The following is a 26,334-nucleotide window of genomic DNA, read 5'->3' on the forward strand; positions in this document are numbered from 1 at the left end:
TACTTTCGAAACAGATCTCGGAGATTCGCGGAGCACACGACCCGGACTCTACGGCCGACGCCGTATCCTTCCGCTCTCAATTAAGCTACGATATTAATGGCCAGAGCGATTACGATCCTGAGTCTTTTTTTTATTTTTTATTTTTTCCTTCTTCTCGTGGACGTGATCGTTTATGCGCAGGTGTTCGGAATCACCGATCATCTTGACCGCCCGGCATCGCATGAATTCAATTACTCCTCTGCGTAAGGTTGAAAAACAATTTTTTTTTTTCTTCTCCATTCGCCATTATATTTTCGAGTAGCACGTGGCGGTGAACCGTTAATTGGCTATCTCCGGTAACCTCGGTGTGCCTCGAGCGGCTAGACGGCGACGCACGGGGTAGACCGTGACTCGAGGAAATCGTCGAATTCGATCTCTTCGAAAATATCCAAGCTTCTCACAATCTCACCCTCGGTGTGACCTTACGAACCGTTAACGATGCAAACAATGAATGAACGAACGAACCGATGAATCGACGATAGGCTGATCGAGTTGACACACCCGAGAAAACTCGAAAATTCAACGCGACGAACCGGCAAGACTGAAATTTTGCCTTGACTTCGCCTTCGCAAGGAAACGTGGCGAAGAATATTCTGAAAACTGCGCATCGGCAAAAAATTATTCACGGCGAGGAATTTATCTTTTCCGCTTCATAAACGCTTTAATTGGGTTCTCATAGTTCGTTAAAATCACGATCGCAATGATTCGTTGCAACTCGGCGGTGGTAAAAATTTATTTTATGTACGAATTGCACGCTGCTGCATTCGAACGCGTGGATACCCATTCGGCTTTCCATTCGCTTTATTTTTTCTCGTTTGAGAAAACGAAAGGCTCTCGGGGTACCCTGTAATCCTTTCTTTTATAACCTTGGTACCGCACGTACATCGTAGAGAGATGTATAAAGTGAACCTCCGCTAGGATCATCATCATCATCATCATCATCGTCGTCGTCGTCTTCGTCGTCGTCATCATCATTATCCGCAAAAAGCAACCTCACACACCGCTGCACCGGAGCGGCTAAAATAGCTTGACGAATCTTGCGGTACGGAACCACCATTACATATATATATTCTATACCGTAAAGATATCCTTCTCCGTTAACAACCGGAACGACCTTAACCCCGGCATCGACATGGAAAGAAGGGTGAGCCGGTGGCTCCCGGCCTTCCGTTTAGTCGTTCTTTAACTACGGGGACCACAACTTCCGGCCTCGGGCCATTAATAAGAGTTGGCGAGTTGACGGTAAAATATGCAGGAAAAGTGAAACACGTAAGGATCCTCGGGGAGGGCGAATTATATAACCATGCACGGTTTACACGCGAGCGATTCCTCCGCGAGGATCTCCCACCAAGAATTATATACGACATCTCGCGTGCCGCTGATGCTCGTGATCCTTCGGCTCCGACGCGCCGTTTCAATTGGAATACAGGTGTACGCTGCCTCTTCCCTGTTTTTCAACTTCGAGGATCTTTAAAGCTCCGTACAGGGTGGTACGAAATCACCTGACATTCATCCTCCCGTCTACCTCGACGACGAACGTTGGGATCCTTTTTTCCTCGCGATTTCGAAAATAAGATCCGATCTGCGACAAAAGTTTTCAAGATCGAACGACGAATTTTACGTGGATTCACGTCGAGAGACGATTCGTGTTTTTCTCGCAGTCACCCTGTACGTCACGGTTCTTGCCTAGCTTCTTTTTTCTCATCCGTCCCTTCGGGGGCGGGATCGCCTCACTCAAGAACGGACGCTACAATTACCTGCCTTTGCATCGTATCCCGACCGGCTCTAAAACCTCCAGCTACGAATATACCGGCTAATAAAAATTCGGCGAACATGTGTCCATGGAAATTTCCATGGCGAATCAACAATTTTCTAAACACCAAAAAAATCCTCAATTCCGACGGAATTCTCCCCTCGGCTTGATCCTCGCCCCGGGGTTTTTTTCTCTCACACTCGTCTCGCTCCATCCGGTGCCACGGACCTCTGAGCGAGTGCGAAATCCTCCGTTTCGTCGCGAATTCTGAAACGTGTGCGACCTCCCCCCCGAAGAAAATTCGCCGAAGAATCTCCGCAACGTTCGGAGTGCTTTTATTTCACCCTCTTTGCCGCGATAATCTCGCCTCCTCCGTTTCGCGTCAACGTCATCAACACCGTCGCGTATTCGCGCGAGAACATCAGACGCGCCTCTCCCCTTGAATAGGAGAGTTCCGTCGAACCGCCCCGTTTTAATTACGAGTGGAATTCGAGGACGACGATATCTTCTTATTCGCACCGATCGCGGCATTCTTCGAGTAACATAAAGTGCCGCTAAATTTATTCCCGCGTACGGCGCGTACAGGGGATGTACGATCGCGATCCCGGCTCTCGCATCGCGAAGGCCAATAAAACGGAAAAACGGAAAATATTGTAAAAAAGATTTACAATTTATACGGATGAAGAAATAAATCATTCTTTTCTTGCACGTGATCCGATCGCTCCGACCACACTTCGCTAGACGTGTTTCGCCAACCGTTTGAAATATTGCTGACTGATCGACCGCGAATTTTTGCAGTACCTATCGGGAAGCCCTTCGCGCTGCGTTAAGTTCTGAGAAAAATGAATACCAGGCTGGAATATAAAGACGGTGTTCGATGGGCCGTTGTACGGCCGGTGAATCGGATCAAAAGGAACGTCTGCCAATTGACGAAGGTTCTTATTTTCAGCGAGATATTTTAACGAGCCAGGTTACATCTGGTTGAATTTTCTCTAGGTCCGGCTGATTCGTGTGGATTTCGTAGGAGATTAATCTCGTGGACCGTGACATACATATTAATGAAGTATTTCGTAAAGAGGATTTGCGATTTCCTCGGGTTCGTTTCGCGATGGAAGTGATGCTATAGGTAGCTGCTAATTAGACGTTGTCGTGATTACCGCGGGCAAGACTTTCCCTTTTTTCTTATTCCTTCTCATCGGCGCTCTGCGGGAATTTTTTTTTTTTGTTTTTTCTCTCTTCTCTTCTCTTATCTCCTCTATTTTCTTTCTCGGTAGAGGGTTCTACGAGTTTTCGCGATAATAGTCAATTTCAATCGCGACTAGTTCTTTCCGATAGAAGAGAAAAAAAATATATCTGAATAATCATTAGTTGTTATTATAACGTTTGTTCGGTTCTCTTTTTTATTATCAATTGATCGTTCATTCCACGCTTCTTGTACAGCCAATGGGTCGAATCTAGATATATTCGCATCCTCGAATGAGATTAAAGTACGCGAACTTCAGGATCGCGGGACTCTTCGAAGACGTTGAACATACGCAAACTACACAGACAGTTCGGTCGCTCCCGTTTACCTGTAAAGATTCGTATCTCCGTAATTATTTCGTTTACCTTGTGTACCCGACGGTACACGTATATACCTATAATATATACACGTAGCGCGACTCTTACTTCGCACAGCTTCGCAGAAGAATTCTCTGTCTCCATTAATCTCAATTACTTGCACACCTTATCAACGCTTTGCCATCGGGCCGATCCACCGCGAGAATGAATTTTCTTTCACTTTTTTTTTTTTTTTTTTCTCTTCAAGTTTTCAGTTTTCATTTTATCATGAATGTGCAACACGCATCTTTCCTTCTTCGGTGAGATGAAATATCTTTGGAAAAAAACTATTTGGAGACGAGAGAAAAAACGGAAAGAAAAAAAAAAAGAACGGGCGTCTTGCCGCCGATCTGCGCGTACGCGTTACGGTCGAAGGTGCGTAAGGTGGTTCGGTAAAATTTTAGTGTCAGAGGAATTCGTCTCACGTGTTATTCTCGGAGAGAGAGAGAGAGAGAGAGAGGGAGAGGGAGAGAGCGGCGTGCGTAACTCGAACGTGATTCTCTTTTATAAAGAGCTTTACTTTTTCCTTCGACGAGGCCAAAAAGCGGATCGAAACGGATCAGTTCGTTGTTTATTTCAAGGCAAAACCTGAACGGGAAGAAGTTATTTATAAAACACGCGCGGCGATCGTCTAGCTGCAATCGTATTTATTTGAAACGCATAGCCGCGGTTACACAGGTATTCCGGTCGGGTTGACAAATCGCATAATAAAACGGGACAATTAACGTTCACCGTCAATTAATTGAAAATAATCCGAGTCGGTATCGGAGCCTCCTTTCTTTCCCTCTTGCCGTTTTCCTTTTTTTTTCCCTTGCGAATTTTTAGACAATTTTACATCTCGAACGGCGGAAAATGTAGATCATTCGTACGGCGGTACGAATGTATAAATTTCGCGAATGTACAACGCAGAATAATTGGGTTCAATTTATCGGAAAAATAAATTACCCGAACCCGCTGCAGCATGTGTACTACTGAACGTACATTATTATACCGAACCTGCAGCGTATAGTTCGTACGTTTTATTCATTCTGCATGTATAAATTTAATTATTCGGCCATGGCGTATGTATAAGGGAATTACATAAACACGAGGCTGTATAATGTATAAGTTACGAACAAGAGAGCGAACTGCAGCGGTGCAGTTTATATACCTCATTCAATTAGTTTCGCCCGGCAAGTGTTGCGAACAATTAGCCTCGTGAGAGATTGATTTTTTTTGTTCAACGCTCGGTTTCTTCCCAAAGATAATAAGAAATGAGAACAAAACGAATCGACCCTAAAATCAAATTAGCGGTTAACCACCTTGTTTTTTCCTCTCTCAATTTTTCTCCGACAATTCCAAACTCGCGGTGAGTAAGGATGTAAATCTGCAAAGTGAAGGATGGGATGAAACGATTAAAAAGCTCGAACGGTGGACGATATTCGGGCCATAATTGTAATCCGTACCCAAAGGTCACCGGACCGTGGATATAATGACTCCCGTGCATCGAGCAAAACAGACTTCCCAAAAAGATTGTACGAAATAAGAAGGAAAAAAATAAAAATAAAAATAAACCAAAGGAGAGACGAAGTCGTCGGGTGAGAAACCTTCGGTGTTCGGGACCAAAAAGCTCGTCGTACCTGCTACAAGCGGCGAGCCATCCTCGGTATTTTGGGTACATTACACGCGAACATTTTTAAAATGACACAATGAGCCTGATGCAGACATCAAATTAATTCCACACGCACCTCGCACCGCGGGACCCTTTTTATTTTATTCAACTCGCCGTCGCTCTTTTCTTCCTTTTTTTTTTTTTTTTTTTCTCATTCGCTTTTGACGGGCTCCCGAATCCAATCTTCCTCTCGAAGTGCAGTCCACCGTCGTAAAACTTATTCAGGTGTAATAATTACGGTACTAAAAAATAAAATGCTGATGCACCGCGCCGGTATCAGCTGTTTTCTACCACTGCAGTTGCTGCACGGTGCACCAGTTTTTCGCCCACTTTGTCGCGATTTTTTTATCCTTTTAATTTTTATAATCGAAAGAAGGAAAAAAGAGAACGAGAAACTCTCGGGAGTCGTTGACTCTTGCTCATTAACTCTCTCTCGTCTCATCCACTTTATTTTCATAGTCGGTTCTACACGTAATATTACATATGTATGTATGTATGTATGTACGTATGTAGAGTCTTAATCTGCAAAAAGTGAAGAATTTCCAGCATCACACGTAGATGGGTGAAGAGCAGCCGAGGCACCGTGTGCGCGGCGGGGCTACGTACGGGGCTTTCGCTCTCGCGCGCAGGAAGTAAACCGAGAACCCCTCTAGTTTCTGCTGGAATTCCTAGTGATCTAAAATCGAGATAATCTAGCAAGACGACTCCTATATATACCCAGCCGGGTGGAAGGTCTTCCGATTCCCGCGGGTAGAACCTCCCTCCGCATCCCGTACCGGCGTATCCGATCTGACCTCAACTTATACGGTAAACTAGGTAGGTACCTACTCGAATCAAACGAATATAATGCCACGAGGTTCAAACTCCCGTGCACGATCAAAACTTCCCGCTATTCGCCGCTGCTTCCTCGACGTCCCGAGAATAAGAGAGTAGAAAAAAGAAAAAAAAAAAAAAAAAAAAAATGGTAATCAAAGCAGAAACAAAAAGTATCGCGAATACGAAAAGGCATGCGATCGGATTCGATAAGCACGAAAGTTTTCATCGTATTGATGCCATTTTCATTGCTGTTCGAACCCCGAATACCCTATCTTTCAGAGACGCTCGGACTATTGTGCAATCCACGAATCGAACGTCGTAGCTTTCGTCTTTTTTATTTAAAAAATATCATCTTTTTTTTTCCTCCATCTGGTGCCATTTAATATTTAACACGGATCTCGGAGTGGCGTAGCAATAACGGAAACCGTTCGCAATTAGAGGTACTGAAAACTGTCCGCTCGGTGAGCAGCAAAGACGGTTATATAGCCACTTTTTGCGCTTTGCACTCGACAGTTTTTGCCGTTAGCGGCAGTTCTTCACGATTCTTATTAAACGAAAGGAAACGGTTTTTGATTTCTATATTTTTGTACGGCGGTGTTTCAAAGATTCCAAAGTCTGGCCGCGCCCCGAATCTTTCTAAAATCTAGCTGCGGTGAATTTTTTCTCCTTTCATCCACGTTAGTTTTCCCATGAGCTTATTATAATAATTCCGTTGTTCTCGAACGAGAAATTCTCGTCTCATTTCTTCGCCTGAAAAGGAAACTTGCGCACTTTGGTCGCCACCAGGTTGAAAGTATTTTGAAAAAAACACCTGCGACGTGCACTATTGTGCTATCTTTTCCGATGCCCACCTATTATACCCGCGAATGTGGGAAGAGTTGGTAACAAAATGTCGGAATATTAATGGGAAGACCTCACCCCCGAGATTTTGTTCTCTCGACGAGTTCGCTCGGAGCCGCGCGGTGGATATAATATCTGTATAAAAAACACGAGAGTGTTGCGCAACGTCCGCAATATCAAACGTTGAAAATACAAACGTGAGGAAGCTAGCGAGCGAGCGAGGCGAGCTAAGCATCGATACCCTATATGTCCCGTTTTCAAGCTCAAAACCAGCTGCTCTTTTCTACACTCTTTTAAGAGCCGATGCAGCGGCCGCGCGAGATATTCCAGATATCGGTCTACATACGGGTTTTGTTACTCGATCGCGGGTCCCCACGTCCGCCTGTATATATCCGTAACTGTGTACCACACGAGCGTACGGGATATACACCTGTGTGTACGTGGACGTATAACTAGGTACCGCTTTGCCAAAGTGAGGCACGGCTAAGTGCGCAATAAACTGTCTCTCCTTTAACCGCCCTACGACATTGAAATATATTTATCATCGGAATTTAGATTAGCTTTCAAACAACTGTACAACGCTTCGAGGAATTCGAGAAGACGTTCGCTGCAGCATCTGCTTTTTTACCGCCACTGATTCAAGAAAAAAAAAAAACTTTACAATTCACCACGCTCGATATTTTCTCAAGCTATCGTACGTCGTCGATATTCGTTCGAGGGATCGTGTCCGACGACCCGTAGATTCTATGATCCGAATAAGAAAATTTGGAAATGCATATGATTAGGAGGGACGCGGTCGGGGCTTCATTTATAATATGGCATTTGGTCTCGTGACGCGACTACAAAGAGCGCACGTGCAGCTGCGTCGGGCATGCGGTGTATCGAAGAGTAAGTTGAATCGTACCGCGCGTATCATGTCATGCATTTAATTCCATTGTGCATCCGAGCGTATCCGAGGTCACTGGATCGTCGTTGGTCGTGCATTTGAAATATAACAATAAGAATTCCGTACACGACGAGGAGGTTGAGAAGCCAGCGGAACCCGAGGCGCTGGCTTTATGCAGCGTTTCAGTCTCGTCAGTTCGAAGTTTAATGCGCGCGCGACGTTGTTGTTATGACCTCTTATGCTGGCAACTGTTTTTCATAATCGTGATCGGAATCGAGACGATCCCCCCCTTTTTACGCTATAACATAATATTCTCGGAGGAGAATAGAATAACGGTTGACGACCGTCACTCAAGTTTCACCCGTAAAATTAATACGCTCCGAAAAAATTTTTCACCATTTTTTTTTTTCTGTTTTTTTTTCTTTTCACCACGTAATCGGGTCAGAGCGAACTCCCGACAACCTTTAGCCGCTGCACGGTTCGTCAGTCGCGGCGGTTTCAATCTTCGGAATCCCCGACAACCGGACGTCCTTCGCTTACGAAGCGACGACGACGGTTCGGTGCGGAGCTGCTCGTTCGTTAAATTGATTTATCAAGGCTAATAGGGATATATCGGAGAGTATTGATTAACGCGTGTACCCGTATACTACAGTGGTCTACGCCAGCAGCTGAATCGGCGTACGAGAGATCGGCCGAGCCACTTGAGTGAACTCGGGGTTCAAGTTCTGGACAAGATCTCACGATGTCCGAAGCCGACCGAGGCTCGATCTTCTCGGCTTCGCGGAGTCGTTATTTATTCATCAGATACCGATCTGATACCCCGGACCATTGACCACCGACCACCGCCGTAACGCCGCGCTCGCTCTCTCCGAGATTGTAATTGGACCGGGGATCCGCGGACTCCGACTCGGAAGGAGGGGTGAAAAAATAATTATCACCTTTCCCCGAAATGCACATTTCGCGCGTAACCGATCACGATATTTTCACAGACGATGGATCGAATGGCCGAGCCACCAAAAAAAAAAAAAAAAAAGATTACAGAGGAGAGAAAATTGGATTTCTATCCTACCAATTTTCTCGATTGCGTTGCGCTTTACTGTGACGACGATGATTGTTGATTCCGTAACCGGAAATCCCAAAGAATTCAAGGCATGATTACCACCGTAATTATATCCGCATGTTTCGAACTTACACGGCCTACGATCGATCGGACGTGTGTACGGGGTAACTAGCCGCACACCTTTTCGACGCTCGTTTTCAAATCTCCGGCAAAGATCACGGATGATTGAGATGATGATGATGACGACGACGACGACGACCACGTATTTTATAAGTGACGATTCAATCAAATTCTTACAAGCGAGTCAGGCTCGTTTCTATAATTATGCAGCGGATGGGCATATCATACGTGTCTGTACGGCTGGAAAGGTGTTCTGGGTAATTTCCTCACGTTGGACTAGCTCGCACGTAGTTCATCTATCTTTACGTGAGGTTGAATGCCGTCAAAAAGGCGGAACCTTCGAAACTTTTTCTTCCCTTTCCCCCCAGCGCACCAAAATCATGTCGGATTAAACGTTGAGTTCGATTTTCCGAGCAGATAAACCTGACCGGATTCGGAACGGGGTATCAAAATCTCGCGGAGATCAACGACTGCTGATGAGATTTAAGACGACAAAAAAAAAATTGATGTCGCGACCCGTTCGACGTGTCTTCGTTCCGACGAGGAAACGAGATTTCTCATCTCGCGTTATTCACCTTGAGTTAAATTCTTCGTCTTCACTTCCCAACTCCGACCAACTACTGGTCGTAGTCGTTAGTTTCACCGCTGTGAATATTCTCGGGGAAACCGTCAATGGTATTTCGGGTACGTCAGAATCGGGCGTGACTAACGGATTATTAATTATCCGAATGACACCGTCCAGAGGAGACGGAATCGAACGGTAAATGGCATCGCTAATGCATTTCCGGTGTCGAGGGGGAACGCGACCCGCAAAGATTTCCTATGCTTCTCGCGAACCGATCACTTTTCTCCCCCCCACCCCCCAACCAGCGAAGGGAAAAGCTTAATACTTACATTTCACGCTTGTGCTTTCCGCTGAAATATCCCCGAAAAATTCACGCCGCCGGAGCTTCGTGAGAAAAATTTCTTCGCAAACTCCCGCGACACGCACAGAGGCGTGTTCCGAAAAAGAACAAGTTCTTTCCCCTCCGAGGAGCGAAAAAAGGAAAAAGTTATAAAGATAAAAGAGGTCGAAAGGAAAGTCAGCCTTCTGACCCCAACTTACTTTCGAATAGGATCAAGTACTCGAATGAGAATGCAGAAAAGAGATGCCTCGTGATGGTTTTATTTATTTATTTATTTATTTTTTATTAAATGCAAGCTAGGTAATTGTTTGAGAATCTCGCAAGTGTGAAATGAGAAAATATCCTAGGCTCCTTGATACGAAGCGTACTTCATTCGTATAATAATTCCACTTCACCGGGGCCCTCGACGGTGGGTTACGATCACATTCGCTCCTCGAGGAATAACGAGAGTTCCCTGACTCCGGTTCCAAGAGAGTTACCGGCGCAGAGATAAGTGCGGAGCGTTTCAAAATGCGGTCACGAAAGTTTAGCATATCTCGAAGCGGCGAACGCCGCGGAACGTCCGTCCCCTACATCGCGGCATACGCGAAGCGGCTCGCTCGCTCTCGGCAACGGAGGAGAGGAGAATCCGAGAGATGCGCGTCGACGGTTTGAAACGTGCTAGACAAAAGGATCACGTGACGTCTAACACTTGAATCTTCGAGAGGAAATATACGCCGGCTTGTCCTACAGTTCCATGTACACATTCGGTATACCCGACACATTCTATAGCTGATAAATTTACATTAACATGGTGAGCGAGACCACGTCATCCCATGGCGAAATACAGCGGTCCCGCCGCATGTACCGCAATTCGAACTAATCGAATTCCTTTTTTGACGAACGTATCTTTTTTTTTTTTTTTTTCTTTTTTTTTGTTCATCCGATAGAATATCCGGAAATTCACGACGTCTTGGGATTATGGAATCTGAGGAATGCAACCTCCGAAATCTGCGCTGGTAATTTATTTGATCATGTAAAAAAAATCGGAGACACACGAGGTGAAAAATGGATCACCTATTCAATGGTTGCAGGGAAAAATCGTTTGGCGACGAAACGTTTTTTGAATCGAATCGCCGTTCTGAAACAAACGAGATAGCGGGCTCGTACGGTTTCTTGCATAGAAATTCCCGATGCCCAATCTTGGTGCACAACGGATGAGAGTATAAAGAAGGCTGCTCATTATCGATTGATTAGCAAAACAGGTTACCTTGTTAGCCAGAGTCAACTAGTTAGTTCCTGTTACTCGGATTGTGATACTGGAGCGGATCGACCGGACGTGTGACACCGTGATCGATGCGAGCTATTGCAGTATTAGGTGTAAAACTAGCAGTTCGATGCACGTGCAGTCCAAAATCTGAGCGGATTCGCTTGTGAAATTTGAGAATAATATCGCTGCGCATCGTTTCGTCACATTTAATATTCGATAAATCTTAGAGGCTTACGTACAATTGGTACAAAAGTTACATACGTCATCAGCTATTGAGAAGAAGACGAACGGGCGGAAAGACAAAAAATGAAGAGAAAAACCGTCGTGCGTCGTTCTTCGTGAGGCGAACGACAAACGATAATTCATCGACTCTGCGGCAAATTTCACGACAGTTGAACATTTTATTATAATACGCGAGCCCATTACAATCATTACGCAACGTCCGAAGTAATTTTCTGTATCGTTGAGTTCTTTTATTCATTTATTCGGGTGTTTTATATTTTTTTTTTCTTTTTCCATCTTTTTTCGTTACATTCGGTTTTAGCGTGAGAATCGGAAACGTCGTTACCGTTGCGGCACTTGGTTGAATTCAGTCTTTAGCGACGTCCGTCGTTAACTTTTATGTACATCGGACAAAAATTTCTGACCATCGGTATACGGCTATTAAGTCGGGCCGCCGATTCGTTCACCTTTGGAATGAATTCTGAATGGGATGAATAATCGCGAGCTTTTTCATTGCCGAGGATACGAATCACCCCGGAAATCGTGGCTGATTTTTTCCCCCTTTTTTTTCCGGACTAGAAAAATGGGTGAAAATGAATTATAATTGAGGGAAAAAAAGGTGGAATTTGACGGGCGAGGAAAAGGTCTGGTCGAAGGTTCGAGTTCCATGAGAATCGCGAACCTCGAGTTAGTCCGCGTGTTATGCGAGGTGACGTACGTGTTAAAACAGACGACCGCGAGCGTGTTTAATTATGCTAATTGAACGGATGTGCGCTCATAGTTGAACGGCGATAGCAAATTGTACGTTACCTACAACCGTAAGTGTGATCTTATGTACCCGCGGTATAAATTTGAACGCACACGTACGCGAAACGAGAATTGGAAATGAAGCAAATAAGACTTCGTCTATTACACATTCGACGGAGGTGATAACTACCTGCTCCGGTACAGGGTGACCTGTGAAACAATTCCTTACCCGAACCGCGAATGCAGCCGCCGAATTAACCGAAACGTTTGCATTTTTTTTCCCCTCTTCTCGTCCGAGTCGTCGCGACCGATAATTCGCCGAGGTGGTACGACGTGTGCGACGCAGAGTCGAAGGATAGGTACATACGTGTGGTCGGGACGAGACGTGTAAAATTAAAAATTTGAAACGTGGAACGTGGGACATGCAATTACGGTAAATGCGGCTGTTTGCAATCACCTCGGCACCCGAGGGATTTGTCATCTGGCGCGAGAAATAAGACGGGAGGTTTTTAGCTTCCGTACCTAGGTTGTAGACCGCATAGTAAACTACAATTCTGTATTACAAATGGCAACGCGAGTTACTCGCTCTTCGCCGTGTACCAAGTTCAGAGCTGGAACCCCTTCGCGTTATATCTCTTCTCCTCCCCCCTTCGAGACGAACGTCGTACCTTTAATACCGCTGCAGTACGGAGTGGTACCCGCTCATTAAGTTTTAATGTATTCTCCTCCGTCCTTGATGACGAAGGTTTTACCTCCTCCGCGAGCGATTACTTTTTACTTAGGAAACGACATAGACCGACGTTATATTCGAAAACAGCTCGGTGTTATTACAATTGACCGAAGAGTCGCCGAGGCGGCGGTACCTCACAATTCGCGCTGGAAAAAGTCATTCTTCATTAACGTTCGCGTGATCTTCGCTACGACAACCGTTGATCATCGAGCAATTTTTCTACCGACCATCGAGTTACGTCTCGCCGCGAGTTTCCATTTCATTTTTTATCCCAATTTCGTGTTCCAAAGATCAAACGATTTCCTTCGAAAAACCGTTTCACCGGGTGCGCATCTGACCGGCTTTTCGAAGGCAGCTATCGCGTCGGGTCGTTCGCGTATCTCCTGGACATCCGGACGTACAAATGTATGTAAAATAATAAAGCGGCGTATGCAGACGTCAGCTCGTTAAGCATCGGCCACCGTGGTAGCCGGGTATTTCCTCGGAGCATCGAAATAGCTTAATCAGGCTTGGAGTTCTTGCGAAAGCTATTGATGCGACCCTATTAGGACAGTCGGTGAATGTTTCCTACGCTCCGCGGGTCTCCGCGGAGGTTCCTCCTCGGCTCCCTCAGGGTTAGCCGTCTGGATCGTTCCGCGACGCACTTCCCTAGGCAGGGCCACGCGCTACGAGGAGGGGAACGAGGAATCGTCGTGCAAAAATTGACGATTCGAGTTCAATTAAAATAGCTCCACGTTCCGCGAGTTTCTCGACTTTCAGACGCTGCTAGTTTGAGAGATCGCTTTAAAGTAACTTCTGCTGTTTAGCGGACTGCTGCGCAGCGTCGAATCGAAGAGAGGAGCGCGCGAGCATCAGCAGCAGCAGCAGCAGCAGCAGCTGCCGATGCTGCCGTTGATGTTGCCTATCGGCGGAATCGACTGCAAGAAGGAAATAAGTAGGTAATTAATGCGATTGCCAACGGACTCCGATACACTCCTAACTACCTACAGAGGAGAGGATCGTTCGATCTCGAGCCTGTATCGACGAGGATCTTTAGCTGGAATTCCCTCAAACCACCCTGATTGTAAATTGCGCCATTTAAAAACTCCGGACGATCGATTATCCGACCGACGGAGTTCCTTCTCCAGGTGACCTTGAACGCGACTAGTCTTGAATATTGCCAACTCGCGAATAAGCGTTACTCGAATCCTGTTTTCTTTGTTCGCTGAAATTGGTTTGCGAAAATCCTTTCTATTCGTGAATTTCGATCCGTCGAGGGTGCAGGGTGTTTTCGGGTGTATTCTCGTCGAACGACGTACCAGAAGTTTCTCTCCTGTTTTTCCACGGCATGAGGAGAAAACCACATCCTAGAAGGTCGCGATACGGCGAGAATATATGTGCATAACTTTAACGTACCGCGTTGAATAATGCTTCCACATCATAAATTTCAACCGAGTTTCCAAACCTCGACATTCTGTTGGGGATAATATTTGGGATTGGAATGGTGATTCTCTACACCCCCCTAGCTATCCGTCCGGATCTCACTCCGATTTTCCATCTTTCTCTCGCTTCGCTCCAACCGACTCCGGGTTTTCAAGTTTCCATTAGATTCCGAACTACAACGAATTTTTTTTACAGAAAAATCAGATTTCAATTATTTCCATAATGAGATACAAAATTGAAAAATGAGCGATAAACGAAGCGAGATGAAACCGAGTGAAGAAAAAAAAAACAGAAGTTGATCGAGAAAATGAACAAAATTGTTGCCACGCGAGCCCGCCGACCCGCTTCATCTTCCGAGTACGTAATAACCGCGCATGAGACGTAATTGATCGACGATCTCCTCTCGGAGTTGGTAACTAACTGCTAAGATTTCACTCCCTGAATTGACCGCTGTGCATCGTTATGTCTATACCGATTCATACGGTAATTAAAGATGACGTAACCATCTTCACAGCGTGCCCGATGTATTCGAAGAATCCGAACGATGTCCCAATCCGGATAGAAATGCATCTTGAAAAAATAACCCACGGGGATACGAGAAAACAGGTTCACATCTGATTCGTCAGCAATAAAAAAAAAAACCGCGGAGATCGACAAAATCACTCTGTACGGAATGAGATGGGATTTTCGAAATGAAATTTACTGGAAATTTTTGTCTATCGACGAGCTATCGCTGCGTTACGTACGGTAACGGAGGAGCGAGTCGATCGGCTGGAGAAATTATTTAATTTTTTTTCAACAAAATTTATAGCCGCGATAATTTGTTGAACTGGAACACACCGTGCATTCGAATCAGTCGTTGAAGCAACGATTGGCGTGTTAAGGTCATGTCGTGATTTCTTTCGCGTAGCCTGGCGCCTGAGGCTGCAAATTGTTTTGCTACCTTCTGCAACCGATGTATAAAACTTGATCACCGATGACGTTTGAGTTCATAAATAGTACAGTTAATTAATTAATATTGATACTTTTTTCACCCCGGTATAATCTACCGGGTGGTCGTAACTCTCATTGTTGTCTCTTTCAGCGGCGGCGGAGGGACCGCAGATCGTTGGAATCTCCGATGACGAACCGATCGGTCCAGTTTCTTATTTCCGAGTGAATTCCACGGGGTGGAATCGATCGCCTCGATTCCGATGCTTCCAACTATTTTGCGAGTTAATTTTAAACGACGACAGAATCCGGACTGATAAGTTCGCATGCGTGTACATCGGCACCGCGAGGCTCGTACCAAAGAAATTGCACGTCGCGAAGAGATCTCTCGGATCTCCGACATTCCCTTCGATTCCATCTCTGTTTTCTCTTTCGACTGTTATACCTTCTATTATTTATTGCGGTCATTTTTTTTTTTTCGCGGATCTTCCACCATTTCGAACATTCGATGTTCCACCCCATCGGTTCATCATCATCATCATCATCTTCATCGTCCTCGTCCTCGTCACGTGGTGATAATCACGGTCCTCGAAAAACCGGTCTTGAACAAAGTTGAGTCATTATCCCGCATCAATCAACCGATTCGCCGGTGTCTGTTCCATTTTTTTTTATTTTTTTTTTGTTTTTCTCAAATTACAAAACAATGCGATTCATCGATGAAAAAAGAATGATTTTATCATATCGTGATATTCTCGTTTGGAGTTGATTGAATTTTGGTAACCGAGGAGCTCCGATGGACTCGAATCAAATTTGTTTTCGGGTCGAGAATTTTCTGTCGATTAATTATGAAAATTTAACGAGAAATTTTATGCGTTACGTTTCGATCCGCGGGTGGTCCCGTAGAGGCGACTCGATCTCGACGCCGGATGAATTTATACGTATGGACCCGTATACCTGTAGTAAGCGATGAGGAGGTAAACATCTCGCCGTTCGGCGAGCGTGAGGAGCGTGAAATCTAGCGCGATAGTAAAGAAACAGTTCTGCTTCGTAAACCATGACGAATAAAATGCTCCTCTCCTCATTGCAGGGATCGGAAAGTCATTAAAACACCATCTATAGAAATATAATATTATACCTCGATCCCGCCAGACTGTACGTACGCCAAGAGTTTCGAACAATTTTACAGTCTTCTTCTTTTCTCCGTTTTTTTTTTTTTTTTTAATTTTTTCTACGCGCACGAATTCGCCTCCGAGGATTTTCGACGTTCGTTTTACCGTTTTCGATACTTTTTTAGTTATTTGCCACGCTATTACGCTACGGGTAACATAATGAGTCAATTTTCCGGTATGTTAATAACGTGTTTAATGATTCTATTTCGTTTCTCCGATCGACCCGCGAACGCGTACGCACGTCGAATTTCGTCGATTTTATTACCTCGGGAATTAAAATATCTCTCCGATCGTTTCGGTGGAATTGAATTCACAAGAAGTTGAAAAATTGTTTCAATTACCGCGTTTGTATTAACTAAACAGGGACAGAAAATGAGAGTCGATCGAACGGTTCGATCCACCCATAGATTACGTTATTATATTTCTGATCACCTCGATCCTCGTGTACACTTCGCGTGTTTATTACCACGATTTAATTATCAGTAACTCGAAATGTCAATAACTTTATTTATGAATCGATAAATTCATCTTCCCTGCCGTACCCCGTGCATCGAGATGTTCATCTTCAACCGGTTTTTCCCAATCTTTCCTTATAGACCTCCGACTCGACGCACCATATAATTTCCTGCGTACGGCCACTTTTATCAAATCCGACGCAATGACTCCATTAAGGGATGGTATCGCGGGACGGGGAAAAATCTCATCGACGTACGTTCGTTCGATCTTCCGTTTCAGAGATCGCGAGATTCCAGCGGAAGTGCGTCGTACGCGAGGTCGTGGAAAAAAAACTTTCGAACGGTGGAAAATTCAATTCGCAGCCGTTTACGCGTCTTCCGACGAGCTGCGGGGTGATCAACTATCGACGATTTTTCAATCCACCGGACATTCGATTACCACACCGCTAGCGGCCGGTTTCCCCCCCGAGGATTATTTACGAGCAAACATATCGACTCCCACTTATCAAAGTAGCAGCAGCGGCGGCGAACCACCTCTACCGGGGTGATTCGCGCGCGAGCGCGCGCGCGGGGGAAAATCAATTAAAAATTCGACCGGCGACGATAAGAAATTTTCACCGGTAACATCCGGACCGTCGAAAGAGCGGCAACGGGCGCGGATCTTTGTTCGGGAAATTATGATCTGTAAACACATTGCACCGTTCGCGCCAGATGAGGCGAGCGATCCGCATCGCTCTTTTCTCATCACCGTCCCGCGGCGGCGCATGTTCATTTAATTATGGTCAGCTGGAATAATAATCGTGCATAGTAATACGTACGGCGATGTTGCGGGCGCTGTACACGTATAAGCGAGGTAGGTACGAGGCGCAAGGTGAGGTTGGTTGAGATAGGCGGCAATTACTTCTTGCTTTTGCCCGTTGAAATTATGGTACTGGCTGCGGTCTACGCGCGACATTTATTTGCCCGGCGTTGGAATAAAACTGGTTGCGGGATATGTATATTCAAAGATTTTACGGCGTCCGTTTCATTTATATGGTCGTAGCGGACGTCGGGACTCGCTCACGTGACATTCCGTGAACTCGTTTCGGACATTTCAAAGATTCTCGTCTCGCACCCCGGCTGTTTGTCGCCCCGCGGAGGTAACTTATCCACGCGTTAAGTCTCGTCATCGGACCGCGTGGATATAAATCGGACTCTGCGAGGTACGAACGTTACAATAGCCCGCGCGCTCCGCTGAAAGAGGACGATATCGGGGGGGGTTGCGACGAGCGATATTTACGAGAATCCGCTAGAATATTTTCCGCGCTCGCGGTGTTTACAACTAGTCGGCAGCTACACCGGGTCCGCTGTAATGCGACGTACGTTCACAAAAGGTGTATGCAGAAGCGGATGCCGACCCGATATCGTCACGGTTTTACATCCGCACGTATCGGTGGAACGATCGGGAATCTCCACCGCTCCCCACTCGAGGAATTTCACAGTCCATACGGAATTTTATTCCAGATTTCCACATATCGCCGAAGCAGCCAACCACGCGCACCGTAGTAGTTTTTGACCCGGCTGGTCCTCCGACGTTTTTTTTTTTCCACTTCACCGCCGATGAGCTCGAGGAGTTTGAAATAAATATCGCACTCGGAAACGCCGTGGAATCATGTTGGAGGGAAAAAAGAAGGTGGTCGCTTGATGCGTTTCTCATGCGATCTTACCCCTTATCTGAACGACCCTCGGACGATCTTTTCTCGTCATGGCAACGCTCGCTGCGCTGTCTATGCAAATCAAAGTCGTTCAACTCCGAGATGCACGCGCAGTGATAAGGATGACCAGGTAGACCGGGGTACGCGCGTCATGAGATATAAAAATTATACGTACGCGCGTACATTTATATTCGCATCGTACGTGCCTCTTTCTCGTCGCCACCTTACCGTCCAAACGATATTCACGTTCGCAGCCGATCTCGTAAAACGGCGCTGGGAAAAAAAAAAAATAAACGAAACGAAACGAGAGGAGAGGAGGGAGAGAACGGTTGAATCGAAACGGAAAGTGACCTCTGCGGTTTCGCGGACAGGTAGGCGAGAGATAGGACTGACGTGACTGCGGACGCGCGTTGAAACCTCGGGGTGGTTAAACCGCAGAAAAGCAAATGCCTCGGACGTCTTGCCGTAGGAGACGACGCGTATCCGACGTACACCTTTATTTCGCAGAGGAAGAAACTGCCTCGACGTACAACAGTACGTACGACGTATCGGTTGCGTTTACCAGTATTTCGATTAAGTCATACGCGAGGAAACGACATTTGCGGCGAGTCAAAGTTGCGCCCTATAGGAATACCCGTTGACTCGGAACGCTCTCTTGTCCTTTCCGTCTTATTATGCCGGACCGCCGACTTTATGTACTTCCCTCTGAAACGAAACGTTGGAAAGGAGATCCAGCGGGCAGCTTTACCTCGCTCTAACGACTAGCTGTCACAGAAAACTCGGCCATATTTGTCGCTAAGGGTATTCCCATGCCTTGATTGCGACTGAAACAGACGTACGTACGTACGTTCGAGGCGCGTAGCATCGTTCGCGGGCGTAAGGACGATCGTCCTCGGTCCCCCCCTCTTCGTTTCTTCGATGATCCGAAAGGACGAGGGAACTCTCTTTTTTTCGCTCCGCTTTTGCACCTCGAGAAATCGCTCAATTTACATCGCGTGAAACGAGCTCCGGTGCGTGGCTACCGGACCGCAGGATATTTCTCGGTGGGTGCGGGTACGCAAGGTAGGGAAGGGACTGCGGGCTTCGCGCGACCTTCGTCTATATTTAAGTCCGCTCCTGCGGAGACCTCTATTTCTCAACGCGTGTTACGCTCGCGCCCCAGGAATATAAAGCCTATTAATCGACCCGCTCAACGTCCTCCGGCTCCGTCGGCGAGCTTGACATTTATTTCTGGATCTCGTCAAGGTCGCCGTTAACCACCGGGGAAGACCAGGATGCACTCGAAAAAAATGGCAGTTCGCAAATCTCTGCTCTCCCGGGTTTCGAAGGAGATCGTTGAAAAGTCGAGTACCGTCCGCCGCATGATTGATGTTCCCGTTAACGTCCGTCGCGCGATATATTCGTACGACGGCTTTTGGAATCGACGTGACACAGCGGGGGCTTTTCAGATCTCAGTCGCATCGTTCGGAACCGCGGAGTGTGCATGTGTAACGCTTTTTGCGGTGGCCGATGCCAATTTTCTTTTGATTTTTTGTTCGTTCGTTCGTTTTTTTTTCCATCGTTATTTCAACATCGCTTATTATAACGATGTAATATTTTTCTGCAATTGCATCGCTGGGCGGTTCGGAGCGGATGCGCGCGGCATCATTAGACGCGGTATTACAAATGACGTTGCGTACGATCAAGAACGGAAAGTCGGTTCGATCGCGGTGAGGTTTGACCGGGTCGTTGCGTTAGGGGAGGCCCTCGGTTTTCTCCGCACCGCAGCGAAGGTATAAAGAGAGAAATACGCGCAAGAAGAAACGCCGACTTTGCACTACAGCTCGCAACCGCAAAAAGTGGCTTCATCGGGACTCACGAACATTTATATTTACCAGTTTCTTACCGAGTAATGATAAGTTTGGAGCATTGATCCTACACGAGCACTTTTTAGTTTCTTGCCATTTTTCTTATTACGTGTACTACGCTACGCGTCATCCCCGCCTTGTGTACGCTACAACGTCTGGTTTTTTTTCGGAGCCGAGATCCAAGAGGATCTAGAAATCCCGCGGTTCGTTTTCACGTCGCGGAATTATGAAGGGGTGAAATTTTTCGCCGGTGCGAAGATTCCGTTTCAAAAATCGCACGGTTTTTCGCCGGCAAATTTTGGCCCGAGTACCATTTTTTCGTTGACTCCGCAATTAATTCGGGAAGCGCCGTTCCGACATTTTCGCCTATTTCCCGACCCGAACTCCACCGATTCTACTTTCCGCGAGTTCTATGACAAACGAGCGGTCGGGTGAAAAATAAAACGGAAGAAAATAAGGAGAAAAACGAAGAACCGCTACGAGACCAGCAGAACTCCCCGGGGAGCGGGTGCGTCCGGAAGCGCCCCGCATTTGACCCGGTCCGCTGGTAGCGCTGCGGGGACGAATATCTTCTAGCGGTGAATTTTTCCACGCGAAGTTCAGAATCCGCGGGTCGCATAGTCAAGTTCACGGAAGCTGGAGCAATAAGCGACGCTCATACGTTCTATTCCATCGGTATACGCGTTACAGGATCGCATATGGGGCAATAAATTGTCCGGGTCGATGGTGTGTACGAAGCACGAGGAACCTCGTACGTTACGCCGTGGGACGCCAAAAGTACTCGGGCACTTTTTCCCCTCCTCGGATACAACGTTGGCCTCGGGTCGTCCGCGTACTTTGAAAAGTCCGGGGAGAATATTTATACCCACTTTGACGCGGACACGGTCTTGCTTCGTTCCCGTTGACCGAGACTCGAACCATTAATTGCAATTTAGCGAATAACACGCGACGCTATTCACACCTCGAGACAGAGGACACCGTACCGACCACCGCCATTAATCAGCGTCATCTTATTCACCGGCCGCAATAGCCGCGTTCTCATCCGAAAATCGCCTCCGTTCTCCGGCTTCGGAAAAAACGAACGTACGAATCCTCCGAAGGGACATCTTCGGAGCGGAGTAGGCGGTTGAGCGCACTTCCACTTCTCTCGCCGTTCTAATATCTGGACTTGTTCGTTATTTTTATTCCAGCGGACTGCAGGCGTGCAGCAGAACGAAACGGGCGTACAGAGCTCGTAGGCTTCTCCGTTGTAGAAGGTGTAGAGGAAGGTGGGTAGGAAAGTGGCGGCGGCAGAGGTAGAGGTAGAGGTAGAGGTAGAGGTAGAGGTAAGAGGGTACGGAATGGGAAGACCTCGGCCTTGGCGGCAGTTTGCCTTCGACTCTCGCGCAAGCCGGACTATACGTCAACCCCGCGAAAGTGAGTAAAACCACGTGCGGGTCCAGTAATGAGCCATGTAAACAAACTCCCGGCGCCTGCAGCACCGCGTGCCCTCTTCGCCACCCCCGGAGCCAGCGATTCCACCCCCCGGTCAGCCCCCTCGACGATCCACCCGCGGCACAACTAGAGGTCGTTTCATGTCCCGCGATGAGGTGCCCGTTCCACAGGAGAATCTCATCGCCCTCGAAAGCGGATGAATTCGGAAAGAAAAAATGTACGAATTAATCGCAAGTTGAACGACGACGTTCTCGTTCGCGACGAGTGCGGAAGTCGACGTTATAGGATCGCTCTTGACTCGTGGGGGGGGTTCTCTATCCACGGGGAACGGTAGGATCTAAATTTTCGCGAGTAGAAACGATAAAAAAAAAAAGAAAGAAAGAAAGAAACAGAAAATTCAACTTTCTTCGAAGACGGGAACCTCCGGATTTCCTCGTGACGCGATTGGCTATAAATAAATCATGAGCAGAAAATATGATTACGGGAGTATAACAGATTCCGTATGCGGGAATCGTCACCCGGCCATTTATGGTGTCGGAGAATCGGCGCGAACGTTGCGCAAAGTTTGATACACACTCGTAGGATGTACGTACGTACGTTCGTTCGCGTGGGCGATGGACAAGAGGAAGAAAGAGAGAGAGAAGGAAAAAGACGCATATACATATGAATTTAAATCGTGTGGGCATTTTGTACAGTTGCACCGTAACTCGGTCCCACTTCGGGAGATCACAAACAGTGTGATTTCAACCTCCGCGATCCACCCGACGGTCTCTCTCACGGTGTGAAAATCATTTAACGGATCGCCGGACGCCGTTCTGATCAGTCGCTCCCGTTCGCAGTCGTATACCCCCTTTTCGAACGGATCGGATCGCGACAATCGACGATTTCTCTCCATGTTCCACGTGTAATTAGATATGGTAACGTGTGCTTAGGAATTCCGATGGCCGTTATCCGAAGAGTTGGCGTGGATCTACTTACGCTCGATTTGACCATGTTGCCGCAGCATCGCGTTCTTCCACCGCCCCGTGTAACACTGAAGAGCCGGTTGGTACGCGGAGCTGCTTCTTCTTCTTCTTCTTCCATGCCGTGATCGTTTCGCCGCGCATAGCAAATGAAGAGATTGTCCGAAAGACAATAGAATGTTAGTCCACGGTACGAGAAGATTATGCAGAGTCGGACTAGCGGCAGTTCTAGTCACTGCCCTCTGCCTCCTGGCCTTTGTAGACCTGCCACTTCAGCTTCCAGAAGTTTTGCCGGACCCACCGCCCACACCGGGTAAGCACGATCTGCGCTATATCAAAATTAATTGTTATTTATCGGTCCGTTACACGGGCATATTTCCAACCCTCATTTCGCACCTTTTACGCCTCACGCGCGCACCCTAATTGCAAAATGTCCGGAGATCCGGGTAGGACTTGAGGAAGGTCAAGATCCACTGCGATAAAGTTACCACCGGAGGCTGGAATGGTATACGCTTTTAAAGTTCATTACGGCGAATTTGCCGGATTATCATTAAGAATTTTAAAGGATTCCAGACGGAGGAAAAAATTCCGGACGGGTTAACGCGCCCAGCATTCGTTGCGATAATCACCCGCAAGGGTCGTACGGCTTTTAATGTCCCCGTAAATATGTGTTCTTATTTTTTTCCTCTCCGCGACCGATACGGCGTAATCAGCATATCCTACCGTTTGGCGTGTGCAGTTTATTATTTTAGATTCTAATCTCGTTAGGATCTGGGATTAATCTTCGGCACGTCGTTATAGCTCAGCGATATTGACGTTAATTACACCGGCGCTAATGGTGCAACTTGTCATAATAGATTCGAGCCCACGCGTACGGGGCAGCATAATATCGAATGCGACCGACAAAAGTACGCAATGTCCGGATTTCGCTTGTATATCTTGTTGGGGTATTCTTCGATTTAACGACACGAAATCCCTGATTTTCCCCCTCGAACTTCCGTCTCGTCCGAGCAAAAAGTATTCGTCGTTAGAGGCGACGTTACGCCCGATAATTTCACCGCGCGCGTAAGCACTTCCGCTCGCGTACAGTGCTTCTGAAATCGCATGAGTTACGGATGGTTAGATTCAAATTTATACGGGCCGCGGTGTTAAGTACATGTAACAATGTGTGGTAATCCTACGAACGAGGTGTGTTGGAATTAGAAATTCATTGAGCGTAGAGCACGGCCGATCGTTGGTCGAAGTATACACGTGTAAAAGTAAGCGGCAACTGGTACAAAACCTGTGAGAGTGTTACTAGAGTCATAAATTATTACTCAACCGCTGGCCCGTAATACACCCAATTAGCATTCTTAGGGAATTATGGGTTTGTTATCAGAACTCGTGACAGCTCCATTAGTCGAACTATAACGACGAGTTGCCAGAAATCGAAGGAACGTTTTTCGCCGCGATTCTTACATTTCGTCGGTTCTCTTCTTCTCTTTGGCGCAAAGGATTTTGAGTGACGCGAGAGAATTTCGAATGAGATTTCATTCCATCGCGATTGCGGGGCCTGACGCGGAGACGATGCCTGCAGCTGCAAATTGTTCGGCTTGTATAGGAGATGGGAGCGCGAGAGTTGCGCGTCATTCTGCAACGATCATTCGAAGTTTACTGTTTGATCCTTTTTTCGCCAGATGCTCGAGGCTTTTTTTCACGCTTCGAATCGAATCGATTATCGCGCGATTCGTATTATTTTTCGATTCGTTGGCGTCCTTGAAAAATCCCGGGGGTTATTTTAGAGGAACAAAGTTTTTTTCGCCGACTGTCAAGGGTAATTACGAAGATTATGGTAGTCTGACAAATTCTAGTCGGTGATGCATAATGAGGTGATTAGGTTCCTCGGCAATTAGCTATAGTTCTGATCAACCTCGCGTACAGCGGTAAACTAAATGGGATCTGATCGACTCTAGTCGAGCATTGGTATAGTAGGTTCAATGTAAAAAGTAATACTCCGCCGACCGCTCTGCCGTCACGTTACCTGTAATTAATCTTTAAAAAAAACTCGTTCTCGAGCTCATTCCAACGCAACATTGGCATATCATCAGAATTTCTTCTTTTTCATATCGTTCGCCCGTACCCACCTCTTTTTCTTCTCGTCCCGGACGAATCGCCGCGCAATTTTGCCCATCGAGAATAAATCCGAATGCGAATTTTGTACCGTTCAACGGATGCGTGACGATTCGAAAATAAACGAATCGCCGCAACGAACGGGGGAAGAAGCCCCGAATTTCACCGAGAAATGTTTTCCAGGCGGAGAGCCCCCGGGCACGCGAAGCGTCGTCGCTTACTCTTGGGCGCGAAGATTGGCTCTGGATTACCGACCTTCGGAAGAGTGTCCAGGTAACGGTGGCTCCTTGAAAAAGGACTTTCCCGGTCCTTTCTCATCCTCATCCCCCGAGTGGCTGGAGACTTTGGGTGAGCGACTTTTTCTCTTTAGCGCTCACTTTGACGACCGCGTCCCGGCTTACCCGAACGTCAGGGTGATTGGCGTCAGGAGTGAGCCGTTGGACAACTCGATCTACTGCACAATATGGTGAGTCGAGTTATTTCTGGATTCTCTTTCGTTGGCGAACGACGCGCCCGGCCTCCGAACAAAAATCTTTAATTGGCTCCCGATCTTCTCATTTTCAAGGTACGACGAAGGCGAGGAGGTGAAATCGGTGTCGATGGAAGCGTTGAGTGCGGATATTTGGCTGGATCAGTGGGGAGGGGTGCCCGAGAGTTACACGGGTGTTTTGATAACCTGTCCCATGTCGAAGTCGTCCTTGATCAGGCCGTTGAGAGTATCGGTTGGCTCGTCGCCTTGCGTCGAGTATACTAGTCATAGTTTAGAAGTGACGTCTTCGTTCGTTAGGGAGCGTCGAAAACCCGAGAGACAATTTACCCTGTGCATAAAAGGGCTAGACTTCGACGAGGACATATCGAAGGAAGTCGCCGCATTCGTCGAGATCCACCGAATCCTCGGAGCTTCCAAGTTCCATTTCTACGTGTTCGACGTGCACGAGAACGTGATGAAAGTTCTGAGGTTGTTCGAAAGCTCGAACGTCGTCAGATGGATAAACATAACGCTTCCGGGTACGTTGCCCAAGGAGAGATACGCAAGGAGGAAATTTCTCGAGGAGGAAATTTGGCTGAAACGACGAATGGAACTGATTCCCTACAACCACTGTTTCTACGAAAACCTCCACCAGTCGGAATACGTTCTACCCATCGATATCGACGAGGCGATCGTACCGAAAAAACGGAAAAACTGGCACCAACTTTTGCAGGACGAAAAGAGGAAGCTCGGCAAATCCTTCGAGGATTTCGCTTCCTACGCCGTTCGTAACGTCTATTTTTTCGACGAACTTCAACCGGCTGGATATCGCGAGAAGTCGAACGACTTGCGTTATCTGGACACTTTTCGAACGGCGTTCGTTTCTCCCGAAGGTGATTCCGTGAAGAGTTTCATATCCACCGAACGCGCGTTAACCGTTCATAACCACTACGCCCTGGCGACGTTAGATTCCGCTACCAGAAGGGCGCACCATTTTCACCCCAAGGATGCCCTCAAGCATCATTACAGAGCCTGCGACGCGCGCCACTTGGACTGCGAAATGCTCATGCAGGACGTTGTCGAGGACAAGTCGCTCTTGAGATACGTGAGAGGGATCGAAACGCGGGCCGAAATGGTCATCGCTAACCTGACGCTTTCATAGACTAATTTGTAAATAATTTATCTATAGGTTTATTTCGATATCTTCTAATAAAGTTGAACAACAA

At 46.9% G+C, this 26,334-nt stretch overlaps 1 protein-coding gene across 4 annotated transcripts; it reads left to right on the forward strand.

The window, feature by feature from the left end:
• The first annotated feature begins 21,432 nt into the window (after positions 1–21,432).
• Positions 21,433–26,334, forward strand: LOC105693986. Of its 4 annotated transcripts, none has more exons than XM_048657631.1 (4): positions 21,433–21,550; positions 22,501–22,843; positions 24,823–25,105; positions 25,205–26,334. In XM_048657631.1, exons 2-4 carry the CDS (start codon positions 22,708–22,710, stop codon positions 26,268–26,270), a joined length of 1,485 nt encoding a protein of 494 aa, XP_048513588.1. In that variant the 5' UTR covers positions 21,433–21,550; positions 22,501–22,707; the 3' UTR covers positions 26,271–26,334. The 4 variants fall into 4 exon arrangements, with proteins under 4 accessions (XP_048513588.1, XP_048513589.1, XP_048513590.1 ...); XM_012414273.3 differs by having other exon boundaries at positions 21,487–21,785; XM_048657632.1 differs by lacking the exon at positions 22,501–22,843 and having other exon boundaries at positions 21,460–21,550.

This window comes from Athalia rosae, chromosome 6 (genome assembly GCF_917208135.1).
Source record: "Athalia rosae chromosome 6, iyAthRosa1.1, whole genome shotgun sequence".
Classification (NCBI taxonomy): Eukaryota; Metazoa; Arthropoda; class Insecta; order Hymenoptera; family Athaliidae; genus Athalia; species Athalia rosae.

Bases quoted from the DNA above. Each gene is read 5' to 3' on its own strand.
- LOC105693986 (XM_048657631.1), top strand. From the start codon at position 22,708: ATGTTAGTCCACGGTACGAGAAGATTATGCAGAGTCGGACTAGCGGCA. The intron at 22,844-24,822 runs GTAAGCACGATC...AATGTTTTCCAG, and splicing joins GGACCCACCGCCCACACCGG to GCGGAGAGCCCCCGGGCACG. The intron at 25,106-25,204 runs GTGAGTCGAGTT...CTCATTTTCAAG, and splicing joins TCGATCTACTGCACAATATG to GTACGACGAAGGCGAGGAGG.